This window comes from Watersipora subatra, chromosome 5 (genome assembly GCF_963576615.1).
Source record: "Watersipora subatra chromosome 5, tzWatSuba1.1, whole genome shotgun sequence".
Taxonomy (NCBI): Eukaryota; Metazoa; Bryozoa; class Gymnolaemata; order Cheilostomatida; family Watersiporidae; genus Watersipora; species Watersipora subatra.
In genome coordinates this window covers 25,850,112-25,872,373 of record NC_088712.1, presented here as the reverse complement: position 1 = coordinate 25,872,373, position 22,262 = coordinate 25,850,112, and the positions used below count along the sequence as shown (strand labels likewise).

The 22,262-nt window shown below is 36.0% G+C and overlaps 1 protein-coding gene across 1 annotated transcript; it reads left to right on the top strand.

Moving 5' to 3' along the window:
* Positions 1 to 911: 911 nt before the first annotated feature.
* On the top strand, positions 912 to 16,341 carry LOC137397220 (uncharacterized). The gene is made up of 7 exons (XM_068083509.1): positions 912 to 1,052; positions 2,195 to 2,378; positions 5,292 to 5,482; positions 5,756 to 5,926; positions 10,613 to 10,721; positions 14,760 to 15,470; positions 16,208 to 16,341. Exons 1-7 carry the CDS (start codon positions 912 to 914, stop codon positions 16,339 to 16,341), a joined length of 1,641 nt encoding a protein of 546 aa, XP_067939610.1.
* Positions 16,342 to 22,262: the final 5,921 nt, after the last annotated feature.

Below are 22,262 nucleotides of genomic sequence, written 5' to 3'. Positions count from 1 at the left end.
TGATGTTATCACATGAAATAAAAGGCTAGATATAAAATGTCTCGCAGCACTGGTTTATGACAAATACTTTGGGTTCTCGCGGAAAGCCTGTATCAAATATAAATGCTCAGTACTTCATAGCATCGTTTCAGCCTGGTCTAATCAACTAGTCATAATCTGATCATGTGACCCGTACTTTCTGCCAAATCGTGCAAACAGTCTCTGCAGCATTTTTTGATTATCGACAGTGACCAGCCGACTCCTCATGTTCATCAGAGAATGAGATGCACTTCTTCGAGCTAAGGTTAAAAAATTAAACAATTTTTTATGGAAGGTTTTAGAGATATCAGGGCTCAAGTGACAGCTTTACAATAAGAAAATAAATAATTTGACGAATAAGGTTGCATGAAAGTGTAAACAGAAGCCATCTTGTTCAACTACGTCCCATTTGAGCCGTTTAGGAAAGTGATTTAAATCTTTGACGCTTTCTTGATGGCTGCAATTGACTGTTTGTTTTTGAGCTTTTAGGAGCTGGTAATCACATTCCCACATATCTGCACCTACAATGCAGCATAGTAAAACATGGTGAATCTGTTGACATCAAATAACTGTAATGTGAATTTTGTATCAGGTCACCCTTGGATAATTGTGCCTATCTAATAATAAAGATTTCTCTGTGACAACAAGTTAACCGATAGATGAACAATAGCCAATAAAACTTTGAATAATTGAGAATATTTCATAATTTAACTAATCTAAATTGAAAAGAAATGAGCTGCCCTGTATTATTTTATTACATTAGCATATTTATGACAGCACTTACTTCATATCTAAATATAGAATAGCGTGTAATCTAATATTGTTATAAAGTTTTATTTACATATCATTAGATTGCGCAATGTATAAACTATGATTTTAGGAAGGTGTATAAGATGTCACCCGAATCATTGGCTGACTACGATGTTGATGCTGCAAGGCTATGTGACACTTGTACCAAGAGAGGACAACACAAACGTCAAGCTACATCATATTGCACAGATTGCTCTAGGAAATTATGCAAAGAGCACCTTGAGGTATGTCTGACATATATTTGATTGGGGTGTTGGTGCCATTCATAGCTTCAGAGTTCATCTGGTCTTGTGTAGGTTTATTTCACATGGCAGCACAGTTACTGCTGTTTACCTCCGTTATTCATCAAATATAAATATAATAGTCAGTTGTTTACTTGTCTCAACCAGCTGCAGTGCTTCTCTCTTTAAATATTTACTTACCAAATTAGTAACATTTTTGTAATAAGGGTGTAATAAGGGTATGAGGCTTATTAGCGCTGATCATTCTGTACTAGAACTTTGGAACTCAGTCTAAACAGTTTACGCTTAGTTACACCGTTGAATCCATCAGGTGATAATGCTTCTCGTTTATTACTGGAACTCAGGCCAAACTGTTTACACTAAGTTATATCCTTTAATTACACAGGGAAACAATCTGGGGTGCATCATACCTGTAGACCTTTACGCTAAGTGTAAATAAGGGGGTTTAGGCTATTATGAGTATTGCCTTTTCTTATTTCCTTATCCTCCTTGTAAATCACAGTGACTCCTATTGTCTGAAATTGTCCTGATTAGTATAAGAGCAAAGGATTCACTAGTCAGTGCATGTCACAGCATTCCATGTAACTGCAAGTATAATATGCAGTCAGTACTGTGAATGGTCAAGGTTATCTACTTGAAGGTATGTTAAGAACAATCATATTCTATATGATCTTCACTCTCTGTAGCAGTTTGGACACGCTATTACTCACAATCCTATTACTCACAATCCTACAACTCACAATCCTATTACTCACAATCCTATTAGGCACAATGTGGCTTTATATGAAACAAAACTGCCCATTATCGTGCTGCAATGGATTGCTGTACATTGTTGCTGTCAAGAGTTTTAAGGGTAATATTAGCACCATGACTTCTAAGGATGCAGCAACATGCATGCCGTTATGTACTTTACACCAATTCTACTCAACTAGTTTATTACCTCATGGTATTCCCAACTAATTTCCTTCCAGGGGTAGAATATCTTATAATACTTTTAATAAGAAAGGCCTGTCATCATATTTGAATTGTTGTACTGCCAGGTCAACCGCTGGGGTGGAGATCCCGCTGTAAACGTAATTAGCTTTGTTTCGAAATAATACTGTAACTACACTTTGCTTTTTTAGCACCACGACAATGCCCTGGATGGTCATCACACAATATCCATGACCCAGTATTTGTCAAAAGAGAGCCAGCATCTGCCAGATATCTGTACGAAGCATGAGAATCAGCCGCTAGTGTTGGGATGTAAGGTCTGCCATACCATCAGTTGTATGAAATGTGTAGCAGATTCAACTAAGTGTGAGACAGGTAAGTTTATTGAGTAAACACCGTACTTATTGTGGATAGCAGAATGACATTTACATACATCAGGTGGTAAATGCTAAGTAGTAAATGCTGGTGTCTACAAAGAGTGTTTGATATTTACACACTGTTCGGTCATGGTTAACAGGCTGATCATTGAAAATATATTTTATGTGAAAACATGAACTGCTCTAAGATAATAAAGAAATTAAAACCGTGAACAAAATTATTTTATTAGTAAAGTCTTTACCGGTACCTAAATTGTACAATTCAGAATGCAAGTGTTAGAATACAACTGTCAAGGTGTGTATAATCTGATGCAACTCCTTACTTCTCCATACTAAAACTACCAGCCACCACTACTAGTTACAAATAAATGTATTTAATCAATACACCAGATTAGCATAGGAGTAGTACAATATAGCACAACTGTCTTGTCTGTCTGCTCCTCTGGTAGTGTGTTTAGCAAATGTCCGGTAGGACCTTACATATTCTTAGGTACGCCCTCTAGTTCAGGTTGGTCATGTTTTCTCCAGTCAGCCTTTGGCCAGTTGGTCTGACTAGTTTGAGTAGAGAACTGACATCCCTTACAAAGGAAATTAGATGGTGCTGGTGTCTGACACTATAGTACTAACTATTAGTAGTTACTCCTACTTTTCCTTCAGTTTATGTCACCCTTCTACTCAGTCCGATTGTATTTATTGTAGTTATTTTTACATAATGTACATAATATTAGAGAGTTTAAATTAGTCCTATAAAGATAAAGCTATTAAAAACAAAGTGGTTTATGTTTTCTTCTGCCTTTGAGCTAAATCAATTTACTTGACTCTTTTTTTTTAAAATATCATTCCACCATAAAATTTCCATCTGAATGCCATGGCACTCTATTTTTCAATCCTTTCCTTATAGCGGCGATCAAATAGAGGGGCCTTCATATATAGGGGACCTTCATATTGACGCTGGCTTGTATTTTTTAATTAGCTTGTCTGAATTTTGAAAGTTTAAACCTTCTATGGGTGAAGCAAATCTTGCCTATATTTTGCAATCTCCTTCGAGCGGAGTGACGTTAACCCTTCCTTTGTGACGTTAACCCTTCCTTTGTGACGTCAACCCTTCCTTTGTGACGTTAACCCTTCCTTTGTGATGTTAACCCTTCCTTTGTGATGTTAACCTTTCCTTTGTGATGTTAACCCTTCCTTTGTGATGTTAACCTTTCCTTTGTGATGTTAACCCTTCCTTTGTGACGTTAACCTTTCCTTTGTGACGTTAACCCTTCCTTTGTGACGTTAACCCTTCCTTTGTGACGTTAACCCTTCCTTTGTGACGTTAACCCTTCCTTTGTGATGTTAACCCTTCCTTTGTGATGTTAACCCTTCCTTTGTGATGTTAACCCTTCCTTTGTGATGTTAACCCTTCCTTTGTGATGTTATCCCTTCCTTTGTGACGTTATCCCTTCCTTTGTGACGTTAACCCTTCCTTTGTGACGTTAACCCTTCCTTTGTGACGTTAACCCTTCCTTTGTGACGTTAACCCTTCCTTTGTGACGTTAACCCTTCCTTTGCGACGTTAACCCTTCTTTTGCGACGTTAACCCTTCCTTTGTGACGTTAACCCTTCCTTTGTGACGTTAACCCTTCCTTTGTGACGTTAACCCTTCCTTTGTGACGTTAACCCTTCCTTTGTGACGTTAACCCTTCCTTTGTGACGTTAACCCTTCCTTTGTGACGTTAACCCTTCCTTTGTGACGTTAACCCTTCCTTTGTGACGTTAACCCTTCCTTTGTGACCTTAACCTTTCCTTTGTGACGTTAACCCTTCCTTTGTGATGTTAACCCTTCCTTTGTGACGTTAACCCTTCCTTTGTGACGTTAACCCTTCCTTTGTGACGTTAACCTTTCCTTTGTGACGTTAACCCTTCCTTTGTGACGTTAACCCTTCCTTTGTGACATTAACCCTTCCTTTGTGGCGTTAACCCTTTCCGATGATATAAATTTGCTAACTTTCTTATAACTTGTCATAATCTCTAAATAAATATGCAGGGAATCTGAGGAATCTCACTGCAAGTTGATATCTACTGTTACAATTAACCTGCAATGATTTGATAGCCTGTGCTTTGGCTGTGCAATTCGCTGAAGCTTTCAATGTATTTCTTTCTAAACTCGAAGACATTTCTTGTTTAACAACTGTAATCGACAGTGTTGCATAAAAGAACATTGCAATCAATGATATGTTTGATACAGTTTGCAATGAAAACTAGCTTCTAATGTGTAATAGAAAAAGAGTTATGAGTGTCGACCGATTGTAAGCTGAGTCAAGATAATCGTAAGGATACTATCACATAATATGTTATAAATCTGCAAGTTCATGATACATATATAAAGTCCATCACTTGCTACAAACATATTCAAGAACAAGTGACATAACCCAGCCATACTTATAATACCTGTAGGAATAAAAATGAGCATTTTTAAAAGAATTAATTGCATCATTTGCATGGCTAGCTGTATTCTGATTGTTACTTTCAAAAGAACGAACAGTTTCTTTTGGCTGCCCGATACTTTCCACAATGTAGTCTAATCTCAACCCTTCTTCTGCACTGCTAAACTAGTAAAAGTTAAAGAGTTTTTCACATAAATGGACGTACCAAGATTGCATTGAACAGACAACTCCTATCAGCGTGATTATTGATGCAGTTACTAAGTATTTCTATGGTGTTGCTTTTATAATTTCACCGAAAAAGCTGACAGGCTTTGAAGTTGGAGAACAGAATTTGATACAAACAGAAACAGTGTATAAATTAATTGTTATTTATGTAATTAAGTTATTATTAGTATGATTTTGTAGATATTTTTCTACAGATCCCTTGCTACTATTGGTTCGTGTATTTATTCCATTCCAACAATCAAGGTATTCTTGCACAGGTGGACCACATGACTTCCAGGCATTGGCAGATCTGGCAGCCTCCCTGCTGAACACCGTAATAGCAGAAGAGAGTACAACCGAGGATGAGGAATATGAAAAACTCTTCAAGGAAGTATCTGATTTACAGGCAGACTTTGATGATGAAACACAAGCCATGCTTCTACTTATCCACGAGACTAGAGATAGTCAGGTTTGTAATTATTGTTCATGTTGAAATACCCTGGCTGCCTTCTTTCTTTTGTTATACCCAACTAGTTGCTGTGACATAATGACATTTGCTGTGATATGAGAAAGAGGCTACAATTTCATGAATATTATGAAAATAGGCTACATAATCTTACTCCAGCTATTGTTTTTCCTAACTTTATATCCAAAAAATTGGAGAAAGAGAAGAAGAGGGAGTACAACTCCTAAATGTTTGCTTATCTATGATTTGTATTTCCTCTACTATTTCCTGTTACAGCTAAATGAGATTAAACTTAAATATGACACATTAGAGAAACATGTGCTGGAAAACCGACAGCAGTCGCAGACTAAAATTGCTGACTTCATAGAAGATGTGCTGCTCGGGCAGTGGAATAGCCTGAGGACCAATAAGGAGTTGCTAGAAACTGGGACTAAGAGCCATCCCCCGGTAAGCTATTGGCCAGGATTGCTACTCAGGAGTTCAATAATGTTCAGGATTTCATGGACGTGATGGTGTTGTAGATATATTGGTATGCCTGTGTGTGCACTAGAGCTTGTGGCGTGTGTATATTTTGGTATAACTGTGTGTACTAGCACTTGTGCACTGTCTATGTTGTGGTATACTTATATATACTATACATGTGTAGTATATATATTCTGGAATACCTGTGTGTATTAGCGCTTGTGTAGTGTATATACTTAGGTATGCCAGTTTTTACTACTGCTTGCACAGTGTATAGGTTTTGGTATACCTTTGTGTACTAGCGCTTGTGTACTGTGTATGTTTTGGTATACCTGAGGGATATTGCTAGTCTAGTGTATATTTTTTGTATACTTGTGGGTACTAGTGTAATGTATATATTTTCGTATACCTGTGTGTTTTAGTGCATGAGTAGTCTATATAATATGGTATACTTGTGAGTACTAGTGCTTGTGTTATATAAGTAATTTGTTATACCTGGTTGTACTAGTGCTTAGGTAGCGTTTATGTTTTGTGTAACTTTGTGTACTAGTGCTTCTGCGTTGGGTATTTTCGTGTATACCGGTTTGGATTAGTTCTTATGTACTCTATATTTTGGTACACCTGCGTTGTACCATTACATGGTTATCATATATATTTATTTTGGTATACTTGTGTGTACTAGTGCTTGTGTTGTGTATATAACGTAGTATACTTGCCTCTATCAGTGTTTGTGTAGTGTCTATGTTTTGGTATACCTGTGTGTGCTTGTGTAGTGTATATATCGATATATACCAGTGTGTACCAATGCTTGCACAGTGTATATATTTTAGTAATTCTCTATGTACCAGCGCTTGTTTTGTATATATGTCTTTTGGTATACCAGTTTGTACTTTTGCTGGTGTAATGGATATATTTTTGTGAAACTGTTTTGAGTAGTGTTTTGTAAAGTGTATATATTGTAGTATACACATCTGTACTAGTGCTTGTATACTGTATACATTTTGGTATACCTGTAGGCATTAGTACTGGTGCAGTGTATATATTATGGTAGACTTGCGTGTACTGCTGCTTGCGTACTTTATATATTTTTTGTATACATACGCTCCCCAACCTACAAACGAGTTATGTTCCGAATTTTCGTTTGTAAGATGAATTTGTTCGCAAGTTACTTCAGTGCTGTATTTTGTATTATAATTTATGTTTAAGGCCTATATAAGTATATTGAAGGTTTATATAAGTACGTTTAAGGCTTGTATAAGTAACCTGTATTGGTTTGTACTGAAAAAACATTTAATAAAATGGAGATAATACTTTGGTGGACGCCGGCCACGACACTGAATTTCTTATTAATTGTATGTGTTGTCCTTTTTTATTACATCGTTGTTTTACTCGTTATGCTATCACTTATCGTCACTTATATCGTTGTCATACCAACCCACTAGCGGTCCTATTTATTCACCTCGTTAGCCAGTGTTCTTGCCGTTAGCCGGAATGATTAACATTATTGTATATAAAGGGTGTAGTAGTCCTTTGGTACTGCATACTTTTTGGTATGCCGATAGGCATTAGTACTTGTGCAGTGTATATATGTTTGTTTACTGGTTTAGATTAGCGCTTTTGTACTTTATATATTTTGGCATACCTGTGAGTACTAGTGCTTAGGTAGTGTATATATTTTAGTATACCTAGGCACTAACGCTTGTGTGGTGTATATCTTTTAATATAAGTATGTGTACTAATCTTTGCGTAGTATATATAGTTTTGTATAAATTTTGGTGATGTTGTAGTGTATATATATTTGTACACCAGCGTATATTAGTGCATGGGTATAGTGTATATAATTTGAGATATTTGTGTAAACTAATGTGTGTAGTATATATACCTTGGTATACATGTGTGTAGTAGTGCTTGTCTACTGTATGTGTTTTGATGTGTTTGTAGGCATTAGTACTTGTGTAGTGTATATATTTTGGTATACCTGTTTAGATTAGCGCTTGGGTAGTATGTACTTTTTGGTATACCTATCACTATGTTTCCATGATGCGCAGTACTTCGATGCAGTTCCCATGAATGTGGAGGAGATCGTACATTTACATGCAGCGCAGTGGTTTTCAGCAAATTAGCCAAAGATGAGAATTTGTACAAATCGAATCACCGGGTGGATACATGGAATCGATCATGTATACCGAATGTCCGAAACGGTCCTTTTTTGCTTTTTCGTTGTTATACCTTTATTTACAATACACATTCACAAGGTTTTATCACCCTTGGCACAATTTTTACTTAGTAATATATTTTTTAAGAAGTATTTTTAAATAATATATTATTTAAATGTTACTTTAGGGTTTGCCACCTTTTTTTAGAAGTGTTTGTACCGATAACAAAGTCCAGGAAAGTAATCATTTCATCATCCTCGTGGGTGCAGACCATAATTAAATTTAAGTGAAAGAAGATCAGAAGAATAGAAAAAGAGATAGCAGGATAACTTTTGTACTAGTTTATAGGCCTCAATGAATCTGCCTCCACAGCATGAGAGTTATGCGCAGTCACTGCACAATTGCCGTTTCCTTGCTGCAAATTTGCACTGGCTTCGAACTGATCAGTGTGGAGTGATTTCACTGTGAAGATGCCGTTTTCATGATTCGAAGATAGCGCAACTCCGAATTACTGCGCATCACGAAAACATATTGATTGTGTACTAGTGCTTGGGTAGTGTATATTTTTGTATACCCTTGTGTATTAGCACTTGTGTAGTGTGTATGTTCTGGTATACCTGTGTGCTGATGTTTTTCTACTGTATATTTCTGGAATTCCTGTGTGCACTAGTGCTTATGAGATATATATATTTGAGTGTACCCGCTTGTGCTAGTGTGATGTATATTTTGTGGTATACTTGTGTGTACTAGTAATTGTGTAGTTTATACGTTTTTGTAAAACTGTGGTAGTGATTGTTTATAGTGGTTGGTGGTGTATATATTTTGGTAGGCCTTTTTTGTACTAGTGCTTGATTAGTGTACATAGTTAGGAAGTGTGCATAGTGCTTGTGTTGTTTATGGCTGTTTGGACTAGTCCTTCTGTTATATATATATATATATATATATATATATATATATATATATGTATATATATATATTTATACATATATTGGTGTACATGTTTGTCTTTTGGTGTATATGGGGAAATCTTTTGGTATACCTTTGTGTATAGTGCTTGTTTAGAATGTATTTTTTGGTATACATTTGCATACAATTACGTGTGTAGTATATAAGTTTTGCTATACCTGTGTCCACTAGTGCTTGGGTCGTTAATATGCTTTGGGATACATGCGTGTATCGGTGCTTGTGTAGGGCATATATTTTGTTATACATGTGCGTGCTACTGCTTGTACAGTCTATATATTTTAATTTACCTGTATGTACAGGTACTTTTGTAGTGCATTTATTTTGGCATATCTAAGTGTACTAGTGTTTGTGCAATGTATATATATTTTGTATGCCTGTATGTACTGCTGCTTGAGTAATGTTTGTATTTTGGTATAACTGTGTCTACTCGCTCTTGTTTAGTGTGTATGTTTTGGTATACCTTCGTGTGCTAGTGCTTGTGTAGTATATATGTTTCGGTATACATGTAGTAACTAGTGTATGTGTAGTGTATACCTGTTGGTATACCTGGGTGTACTAGTGCTTGTGTATTGTATATATTTTGGTATATATGGATATACCTGGGTGTACTAGTGCTTGTGTACAATATATATTTTGGTATATGTGGATGTACTAGTGCTTGTGTAGTATATGTATTTTTGTATACATGTGTGTATTAGTGTTTTTGTTGTGTATATATTTTGGTATACCAATGTGTACCAGTGCTTGTGTAGTATGTATGTTTTGGTATACTTGTGTGTACTAATGTTTGTGTAGTGTATATAGTTTAGTATATATGGGTGTACTAGTGCTTGTGTAATCTGTGTATTTTGGCATTTTTGTGTGAACTATTGTTTGTGTAGTGTATATATTTTTGTATACCTGTATGTACTAATGCTTATGTAGTGTATATATTCTGGTATACTAATGCATAGTAGTTCTTGTGTAGAGTGTATATTTTGGTGTACCTTTGTGTACTAGTGTTTGTGTAATATATGTTTTCGTCCTATGCTCTTTGAAGCCAAATCGCCAACAGGTAATGGCAGCCATCACGAAAACGCTGTTGGTTTGGAATCTCTCTCCAAAACTGTTCGAAGGTGATACAATTGAACACTATGTGCTGTTGTTTACACTTTTATGCACCCTCATTCGTCGAAATATTTTTACAAATAAACTTCATGCATTCAATCAACTTCAAATATCCATTAGCGAACCTCTCAGTTCTTTTTTTTTCTCAAATTGTTCTTTTGAAAATGATTCGAGAAGAAACCGGAATGTTGTTCTTAAGAGCAGTCTCTTGCATATTTGGCCATACGGTGGCTTTGAAAAATATATTGTTTTCTCACATTTCAAAGATTACTCGTATCGCCAAGAAGAAACCTGTTTGAAGTGCTGATCGCATCTCCATGTTCTCATATGTTGGGACACTCGTATTTAGAGATATGACTGTATACGATGACCATATCATTAGTTATTGACACAACACATGGAATTTATTTGTCATTTTCTAGTAGGATCACTCTATGTTTAGGCTGCAATTGTGAGAGGATTCAAAGAATTGAAGGCAGAGTTGGACAGAATTGCTAAAGAAGATTTACCAAAACTCAAACTCACAGACCAGCTACAGTTAAAGCAGACAGGTATGAATAATTATAAATGGATATGTTTTTTCTACCCTCATAAAGGTCTGGACACACTGCATGTCCCCTAATGATGAATGATGCTGAAACCCATTTAGTTAGCAGATGACATATGGACTCAAAGTTTTAGGCTTTGCTGAAAGCTAAATGATTGTAAGGCTAGATATTTGGTCGAAGGTAACTCTATTACAGAAGGTTGTAACTTCCTTTGCTATTACTCCCTTGCTACCATGAGACAATTAATTTTGAGGACTTTTGGGCAACAGCAATCGAATAGCTTGCCATTTCATTCAATTGAATATTTAAGTGATACAAGCAATGGTTTGCCTTTCTTCTTGCAGATGAACTTACACAAGTTCCTAACATATTTGATCAGAAAATATCAGTACTTGTGATTTCTTACAGGGATATTTAAGATTAAAATTGACAAAACATTCAGATCAAAATATGGTTCCTTTTTGGTGTCTCATAGTTTCAAAGAGACTAACAGAATTAAACTGTGTAACCCGCAACTTGAACACGATGACTGATTTCCACTACATCAACCAAACTAGGTATTCTATGCACTGAATACACAGTAATAATAAATATAGTAAAATGTTACTCGCTGAAATCTCTCTCACAACGCCTGAATGAGATATGATGCTCGATCTCTCAGCTCAGGGTTATTCTTTAATAGTTAGAGTGAAAATGAAACCGGAAACAAATGGGTGATAATATTTTAGATGCTGAAAAAGTTGAAGTTTTGCGAAGTTAATACTGAACCTTAGCTTTTATTATGGAAGTTTAGTAAGCTAAACTTTTTCATGTTAAATTCCACATCTGAGTTATACGTCTGTCTCGAAGGTTAGAAATTCATATGTACGCACTGCTGCTACTGCACATAGTGCTTTGTAATGTTACATTTTATTGCGGATCATATCCACTAAATCCACTAAACTAACTGTAGGTAACCATGGTTACTAAGGTTAACATACTATTTTGTTACCAAATGTTAATATGTACGTATGTAAGGTTTTTATGACTTTTACCAGGGTGTGTTTGTATTAGGTAATCATTACAGGTTTTTATACTTCTCTATACGCCATTTTCACCTTTTGATGTCAGCACTGGAACTAATCAAAATCATATGGCGAGGGTCCACTGTACAGTAGTACAAGTACAGTGTGTACATTTAGCTCAGGTTTTATTCAAAAATATTGATTTCACATAAAGTGTTGAAAGAATGTGTCAACAAGGTTAATGATTCGCTGTACTACTGAAGGCAAGGTTTTTGTAGCATGGCTACTAGTGTACTGATGGTATAACATGGGGTGATACAGTCCCTTTATCTATTTTTTGGTTAAGTTATCGGGTTACTCCAGGGATCAGCTGTTATCAAGTGACATTCAGTGACCGTATGATTTAAAGATTAGCTACACATATGCCATCAAAATGGTTCCTTGCATTGTCAAGGTGTTTGCAATGTGTTGGTTATGCCTTGTGAATGTTTCATTTATTAACAGACATCTTAGTGAAAATCAGTAGAGAAAGTAAACTAGCATGTCTGTAATTGGATGAAATAGTAAATATTACCATCATCATTCTACTTAATTAATTTCTAATACATGCTGGTTGCATTCATGATTACCTTTCAATTGATGGGTTCCCTGACAACAAACAGCTTTCCATATATAAACAAACACATTTCCCTGAGTAAATATATACATATGTCATTTGTATAAATTGGAACCATTTCAGAGCGTGTAATCATAATCATGTAGATCTTTGAGGTAAATCTTTCTTTTGCAACGTAACTTCTCATGCAATTGCCGCCGTCATTTATAAGTCTCCTACCAATTTTTTTGAGGTTATTTGTGAGTTTCAGGAATGCAGCCTGTCTAAGCAACACCCATGATTTTCACAATCATTAATTTAACCTTGCCACAATATTCGTTTACCAAATGTATTCTGTGTGTCTCTCGTTACACTCGTACTTTGGCCGACTAAAAGGCAATCGGCCAATGAGTGTTCACATAGTTGAGTGGGATGTGGTTTGCTCACAGAAGTTTACAGTACATTAAACCAGTGCCACATCAGCAAGCACAGTTTGTAACACATGCCATTGAGAAGGAAAAATATGACCCCTTGTTTTAATTTAAAGGTTTAGATACGTCGCAAAGCACCGGCGACAGCATCACAGGCTATTAGCGGTGATATGGGAACCTGTGCACCGAGTACCGTGGGTACTGGCTGCCGGCGGCAACGCAAGAGTTTAGCGCTGTTCTAATCTCGCGATGAGCCGTGGGCAAACTCTCCTGAAATGCACTGAAGAGGTGAAGGTCAGCATTATCAAAGCGGAGTGGCGAAAGAACATTTTTATGCTGTTATTAGCGATGCAGCTTCATGTAAACGTAAACGCCGAGCGTAGCGTAATTTGGTTGCGCAATATCACTGCAGGCGTCTCGCAATCGATATGGGAACCAGGCTTTATAATACTATCAAGAAAGTTTTTATATGTGCCTAACCAACATGTAAGACAGCTGTGGTAAATTTGTGTGACATTGCGATGTTAACCCTGATTGGTAGAACAGTATTAGTCATTGACTTGGCCTGGTCAATTCTGAACCCAGCCACACTTTACTGTGTAGCTCACATTGATATCTAAAGGTTGGTTCACACTGTATCACAGTATGTCTGTGTTAATCCTACACTACATGGTGATTCACACTTTCTCTAGAACTTCAGTATTTACATCAACATGAATATTCCCTGACATATTGTTCATATTACACAATGTAGTGGCTGAAGTGATGAAATACTAGTCCTACAGCAACTATACTGTAGACTACACAATCTGTGACAGTCTATCACTGTTAATACATAGTGAACAGTGATTGTTGCACATGTTGCAGGCTGTCATAGATGTTTAGCAAAATATGGGACAACTTTGACAGCTGGGATGTTTTCTGACATATCATTGGTGATGGTATCCGTCTACTATGTATGCAATTAACAAACAATCACTGAAATATCAGTCATAGCATACGTTGATATTGTGTGAACTGGCCTTTATTAATCCCTGTATATGCATTTTACTATACAAGTGTACCATATATACAATGAGGGACGCGTACATGTATTTATATGTATAGTAATTGTGAGAGTTTAGGAAGCAGTTTAAATGTTCTGAAGTGTTGAAATTTCGGTTCCTACTTAACACAATTCTCTTTTTTAATTTTGAGGTAATTCCCGTCATATAAGGGTCTGCATCATAATCTCTGGGAAATAGGGTCAATTACCGGGTATGATGAACCACTCCTTTAAGACTGATATTCAAAGATTCTTCAGTCATAAACCATATTAATAATTATTAACTCAGTGTTTTGGTTAAAAACTGATGGAAAAGTTATTTGGTTTGCTAAAAATGATCAGTTAGCCTCAGATCCACTGTTTAAAATATAGTGTACACAGGAGTTAACTAAGCTATGTGATTGTATTGTCAATAATGGGCAGTCTCAGTGTATTTTATACTCTATGTTGCCTAACCAGGTCCTACTGTATGAGCTGCCATCAACATATTCACATAATAATTATCATTGTTACATGGAATGATAGAGCACCTTTAGCCATATCAATAGTTAACAGTCTGGTGTTTAGGTGAGAAATAGCTGGTAAAAAGAGCCAGGCTGGCATGCTTCCAAGTAATCATTATAACATTGCTTAATATTGGACACAGCTGATAGCAGTTGATATTAGTATTATATAACTAATTATAAGTTTATAGTTGTACATCATTGTATAGCAGCGCCGTCATATTGACTGAACTCTGAGTGTTTTATCGTATAAAATAATTGTTTTTCAATGCTCTCATATCGCTAAAAGAAAATGTAAACTTAATGAAAATGACTTTAGTATTACCTACAGAGGAATGTAAAAATGGTGATAAAACTGGAATCATAAATTATATGAGCTAATATATTTTCTTTCAAGTGCAATATTTCTGTGTAAAATATTTAATAACTGTTGCTACTCACATGTACACTCTATATTCTACAGGTGAGAGAAGAGATATTGAGGTAGAAGTTATCTCCTCTCATGATATTATCGTTGAAGAACAAAAAGCTCCATCTGTTCAACTCCCCAAGTCCCTCACCAGACTGTCCAGTGTACAACTGCCATCCCGTCCCCTCTCCATCTGCCACAATAAGGGTAACACTTATATTGGACTAGAGGATAAGACAGTCAGCAGAGTAGACATTGATAATAACATCACCAACCAGTTCATCTCAACCTCTGCTCGTGTAGAGTCTGTCACTTGCTACAAAACCAGGCTCTTCACTCTGTCTCGTACTAGTCCTCTTACAGTCAGTGTCTACAGCATGGAAGGGGAACTCATCACCAGCTGGAAGCATCCATATCATCGCTCCTACTCTGACATGCTGGTGATAATTAAAGACAAGGTTCTTATCGCTGACCCACCCAACAGCAGGATCACTACCTACTCCTTAGATGGTCAAGTTCTACATCATATTCCCTGTCCTCCTCTCACTGATAGCAACTGGGTCACCATGTGCTCCCCTGATAACTCGTCTCTCATCTTAACATCCTTCAGACATTCCAAAGTATTTAAAATAAACACGGCCACCAATGAAGTCCTGTGGACTCTCACTGAAGTGGAGAAGCCTGAAGGGCTGGTCAGCTGTGGTGAATATGTTCTACTGGCTGCACTCGACAACAAGACTATCTACATTATTAATTCTACTACAGGTTAGTTATTAGCATGATGCAGGGTTATTATAATATGATTTGTTATTATGCAGTAATACATTATAGTTAAATTGTGTACATGGTTATAAGGAAGCATGCCAACTATTTGCACAGTTCAAATATGACTAACAAAATTGGTTGATAGACTGAGCTCTCGCAAAAAGGTAGTCTGAGTTCACTTTGTAGGCAAATTTAAATAAAACTGTTTTAAAAAATTATTGATTGGCTCATAACACGAAACTGAAAGTTTACAGATTTTATCATTTTTAATGAAAAATAAGATGAAAACTACTAAAGCAGTGAGTTATATTAACAACAAGAAAGTGTGTATCAGTACCTTATCATTATGTAAGATAGCAGTGATGAATTTTATTTTACTGTAGAAATCCTGTACTCTGTTCTTCCTAATCAAGTACTTATGAGTGCACTTGTGAGTTTACTGTGTGTTATAAAATAGCATTCCCAGCTCTTATCAAACCTTATATAAATATAGAGATGCTTGTATCATTCTAGTGGAGGACCTGCTGCCCTGCCCTAGTGTCATTCCATGGCACAGTGGTTATTATTGGTTATGAGAGAGCCAAGTATCTACAGCTTAGAAATTTTCCATAAAATTTTGCGTCTGCTTCCATGTTTATTTTATGTTTCTATCAAGAAGAGCTGCCTGACAGCAGTGTCCATGTAGAGCCAATATTTATATGTTGAAGTCTGACTCTGTATTTATATATATATTGTAGGGAATATAGTCTCTCAGATGGCACATGATGATATAGCTGGAGGTAGTAAGTACTCATTGGATGTGTCAGGCTCCACCCTAATCATACCTAAATATGACAGCAAGGAGGTCATATTCTACAAGATGAACTCATAATACCAGAGACTACAGTCAATGTCTTGAGAATAAAGTTCGTTGTGTAAAAACATGTCAAGAGACATTATTACCAAAGACTAGCAGCTGAGTCTCTCTTTGAGACTGATTAACACAGGACGTAATTACTATTAAAAGACAAGCCGTAACAGAGTTGACATGAAACTCCAGTTCTCATGGTCTTAAGCTCAATCGCGTCCCTCTGAGCCATCCACTTATGTCACTCGCATCGCTCCCTGGCAACGCAGCTAACATTCATAGAGATCCAGCTTTCTCCACTGAACTGCCATTTACTACCGAGAAATACCGTGCTCGAGAGCCTCTCGAAGAGACGCCAACTGGAAGAAAAGACAAATATTAGAACAGAAAAACTATATTTAACCTATAATTATAGTTTTGTTTTTAGGCCTTTCTCACATTTTGCTTTAGAAATATTTTATTTATGAATAATATATCAATGGATTAGGTTGCCAGGTGTTGACTGTAGCCTTTCTAAGCCATGTTGATGTTTTAATAAAAGTTCTTTATAATGACCCTTGAAAGGAGCCTATGCTGGCACTCTGCCAGATCAACAGTAGGATTAGTTGCATGCATTGTCATGGTTCTAATTTGGTTTGGAATGGAAAAGAGAGCTTTGCCATGAGCTATTGTTATCATTGCCCCTTTAGTTTTACATATTTTTTACAATGGAATTCAGAAACATTGTTTTAATAAATAAACAATGGAACCAGTTAAGTTATTGCCAGGACCATACATGTACTAATATAATGATTGCAAAACAATTAGGATAATCGTGTCTGGAATATTAGGATTTGTCTCCCTTGACATACAACCTATTTTATTTTTTAGTGTGGATCATTTTCAATGATAATGTTCTTATTTGTAATAAAGTAAAATGTGTATATGCAAGCTTTTAAAAACTATTTAAGGGTTTTTAAATCAAGGATGTTATATCTTTCCGTTTTAATGAGGTATCACACTTGAAATTTTAACAATTCCAAAAACACATTATCCGCCTTGCCCGCCTATAATCTCACACCCAAATCTGGCTTGTGGGTTAGAACAGTGCATGGTGGCCCTTTAGCATGGTTTCCATACATGCTACTACAAGGCAACGGCACTGCAGGGCCATCAGTAGTGCGAAGCGAACTATGAGCAGGTTCTATCTGCTGATCACCGCAAGAGTGCAACCTTTGTGAAAAGATGCAAATAAAACTTTACCAAATTGTGCTGCGCAAGTTTAAAACAATAACATGTTTGAAGCAGTATTTCGAATGAATCTTTTTTAAAAGAAGGCTAAATATTTTAATAGATACATGGCTGCATTGCTAATAAAACTGCAGTATTAGCAATGCAGTTTTATGTGAAGAGAAGCTGCCAAAGTTTAGTGTCACAAGTGTTTTGCTGCACAAGATTACCACCGGGGTCTCACAGCCAACATGGAAACCAGGCTTTAGGCAGCAGCTTAGAATTTCAGTTGTTGTCTCAAAGGTTTCAAGGAATGTTGACTGGTCTCGGTTGTGTGAAGACCATAACATAATTTCAAGATTTTTTGCTCAGTTTCTACATTATCTTCAGGATAATAATTGAACTATTTAATTTTTCTAAATATAAAGAAACAAACATTTGAAAATACTATTCAATTACTGAAAAGGTTATCTGAGTTGCTTCACAAGACTTTTCAATATGTACTAGGATCTTTCATATATTTAAAATATGAGGTTTGTTTGACGCTCTTTTGTCATCGACTTCTGAAAACTACTCCTGAAGGCTACAAATAAAATTAATCAAGATTGCTTAAACCCTCCGGACCAAAAGGTGTTATCACTCAGGTAAAAAGTTTTTATTGCTGGTTTTGATTTGTTTACAGGGTCAGAAGAAATATTCCATTTTGTTATTTTAAATTTTAATGATATTTTAAAATGTGTCAAATTGAACATGTTCAATTTGACTAAAGAGGATTCATTTGAATATTTTAAGAATATAAAAGCCAACATAAAATGTAACAAGAATGTAACAAACCTAATATAGTAATTATCAAAGCAGAACTGACAAAATTGTTGAAATAAAATTATTTAAAAAAGCTACAAATGATTGTCAAAGTCAAATGAAATTGATTGAAGCAGTTTTTTTCCTTGTTTAGACATGAACGAACATCACATTTTTTCACACTGAATATTGCTTTACTCTTCAGTACACAGGTTGCACCGCTTTCTTTTCTCAGCCATAATGGGCCAGCGTTGATAGCCATCCTGCTTTACATCTTTGCATGGTGCTATCTTGGCACACTTACGTGAAACTGCTACAGCTGGCTCATCATCTGCTGCACTTCCAGTAGTAGAAGGCCATCCTCTACGTCTCTTTCCAGCGTCCACTTTGATGAGACTGCTTGGAAGATTGATTGGAAACGACGTCTGCTCATAACTTCTTTTAGTGGTATTGCCATTAATTGGGAATCACAGTAGTAGAATAGCCAGGCATTGATGATAGCAACTGTTACAAAATCCGAAAAGATGTATATATATGTGTACCATCTCCGTGATCTCATGAGAAATCTATGTCTTCCCAAAAAATCCAAGCTAATCCACACCTCCCATATAAGTATTGTAGTTATTTTATTATTGCTGGCATTGGTACCTGCACGTGTCCTTTTTTTCTTGTACCAGTGCATTGCTTCAGTAAGTGGATCGATTCCGGTCTCAGTAGAAAGCATAGAAACATCCTGATTGTCAAACCAGCGTACTGCCACTACTGTATGTTGTGAGTATTTTCTACTCTGTGATCCTACGATCCTCGCCCTGTTTTCTTCAATTTTTTCTAATCTGAAAGTGAGCAGTTTGGCAGCCTGTTTTGGTGTACAGTCCCTGTATAATGTATACCCCTCTCCTTTAATATGACTAGCAGCAGAACACTAGTAAAAAGATTGTCAGCAAATATTTTGTGGTTCTTGTTTCCTGGCAATGTTGAAGCTAGTTTTAGCACTACATCCTCACCTGTCCCAGCTCACTCCGTGTTCCATCTCCACCCTGATAAAGATCAAAATCATGGAGGAAGCCATCAACACTGGCTCTGCACCAAACTTTGAAGCCCCATGGATGGAGCTTTCATTTTATGTACTTCCTGATGGGAGTTATTTTACCTTTATAAGGCCCCATAGCTTTTTCAATTGAGCAGTACTCAGTTGGAGCTACTGCTAAACAATTTTGCAACAACTGTTCCAGCCAAGATCGACTTTTCCAAGTCTTATCTTTTTTTCTTCATATTTTACAGTCAAGTCATTGACAAAGTGGAGGGAGTGGAGTAGGGAGGTGAAACGATTGCGACTCATAACTCCGCTGCCTGGCTGGTAGAAAGATTCGGCTTCCTCATACTGTCTTATGCTGGTCATTTTCACTAGACCCTTGTGAAAATACATGCCTAAAACTGCTCCAACTCCTTTTTGTCAGTATTGACAGATTTACCGGCCTTCTGTAGACTGTATATATTTGTATTCTCCAATATATTATTAAGCAAATCAGCCGTCACAAACTTTTGAACATAGCTAGCAGCGATTCCACGTTGGCAGTAGGCGGAAGCTCAAGTGGTGCACCAGCATATTTACTGTCATCAGGAACAAAATCTTTCTTTTTCCTTTTAAATCCTGGTTGTTTCCGCTTTATTGAGCCAGCAGTGCAAGCAGTCGCTTGACATGGTGTCAATTGCACTAATGAGATGCTATCCTCATTGTCAGAGTCATCCGAATTGACCGTGACTGCTACTGAATCCAAATCTACATGTACATCATCATCGCGTTCATCGTAGTCTTCACCAAAATCGCTTTTATCGCCATTTACCAAATCTAAGACATTTTGTACTATCAGGCATTTTTCTCGCTCCATGTTACAGCCTACAACATGGTAGTAATAAATAGGCATTAGCACTTGGTAAAAATACAAAGAAATTGAATAAATTTTTACTGCAATCTGATTACTGCAAAAACTGATTGTCAGTTGGGCGTTATATAATAGTTTCTGACCTCATCGATGAAATAACACAGTCATAATGAGTTATCACTGTGTTTTTCCTGCAGAAAAAAAACCCTTTTTGCGTGTGAAATTCCTTCCAACAGTTCTTTTCTACAACAAAAAATGCAACAGCTCTGCGGCAGTGAGTCAGGTGCAGCAATGACAAGTGCAGCAAAAATTATATAAAAGCAAATCAAATAATAATACCATAATTGTAATAACTGGACAAAGTTACATTTCTTCAAATTTACATAAATTTCCAAAATTTTACATTGTTAAAGAAATATATGAAAAATCACCTTGCGATCATTAACATTTTTAGAAACTGTGATGTAGGGAAATAAACATTATTATTCATGTACTGGTCATTAAAGGTTGATGTACATAGGTGAAACTGGCCTTATGCTAAAGGACAACTTTGCCCACCCATGGTCTAGTGCATACTCACAATGCATACTAATTGTGGTTTAAACCAATAAAATGAATTTCAAAAACAAACTAGTTGGTGGCCATTAATTATTACTAGTAAAGTATTATTATTACACTTCTAAAAGAAAATCTTGTTCACACCTCCGTAACACTGGCATTCAGTTGAGACCCATTGTGCTATTTATAACACACAAATACACTGAGTTGAATAACTGTATTGATCAAATATTTGCCACCTATTTTTGGCAATAACGTAAAAATTGAATGTTTTGCTTGTGTAATTTTATAAAAAATTAACTTTTAACAACCTTGTAACCTTCCAAAAGTTGGCAAATACAAAGCTATTTTACACCATGCAAGCCATGCTGTTTGAAGCCAAGTGGAAATAGACAGGAAACCACAATTAGCAACCAACATATCATAATTTTGGAATTTTGTGGTGAAGATAACACATAGGGCTTTAAGAAATAACAGAGAATTATCACATTGGCGCATATGAAAGCCATTTATGTTTTCAACAAGTTTGATGTGTTAAATTTAACACAAGGGGTCCTGCAGGGTTAATAAGCTACTCAAAGATGGTGACATATTAATTATGAATAATCAATGCGCATAAAAGTTCATTTCCTTTATTGAACAGTTTGCTACAGTTTGAAGCAAACTCTGGCTTTTCGTGTGCAATAAAAGATGATTTATGTGCTACGATTGACTGTAAGCAGAGTTAAGATAGATGTTATCAAATAGTATGCTATAAATCTGCAAACTAATAAAGTATATTATGATTTATCAAAGGCTACAAATATATAATATATTCCAGAACAAGGAGCATAATTGAATCATACTTGTATTACATGCATACAAAATTGACGCTCTTCAAACAAAAATAAAGGTATCATTTTCTCGGCCAGTTATGTTCTGATTGTTGCTTTCGATGAAATGAATATTTTTAGCTGGCTAATACTGCCCCAGTAGTCCTGCACCCAATTCAGCCCAGTTTCCTAATTTCTGCACTCTTGAAATAGTTGATATTAAAAAAGTCTGAACAATTTTTTAGTAGAGCAAAACTTTTGCATGTTGCATTTTGCACAAATAACTTTAAATTTTAGCCACATGCACTCAGCACAACTTTTAGCCTAAAAAGAGTCATCCATATGCCATTGTGAATGTAAACTGTTTTTAAATATGTCAAAGTAAACAAGGAACTGTTATTAGCTTGGCATGGTTATTAATTATGTCTTTTGTGTTGCTTTAACATTTTAACAAATAAACTGAAATCATTTAAAGTTGGAAAATAGACTTTGACAGAACTGGACAATAAAAATAGTTAACTGTTGTTGATGTAACCGAGTCATTAATAATATGATTATGTAGACACTTTTTCTATTGCACACTTGCTTTTATTGGTTTTTAAATATCAAAGAACGTCAATGTGGTGGTTGAATGGATGAAGCATTTAATCATAAGTTTTACGGTCTGTGGATAGAAAAAGTC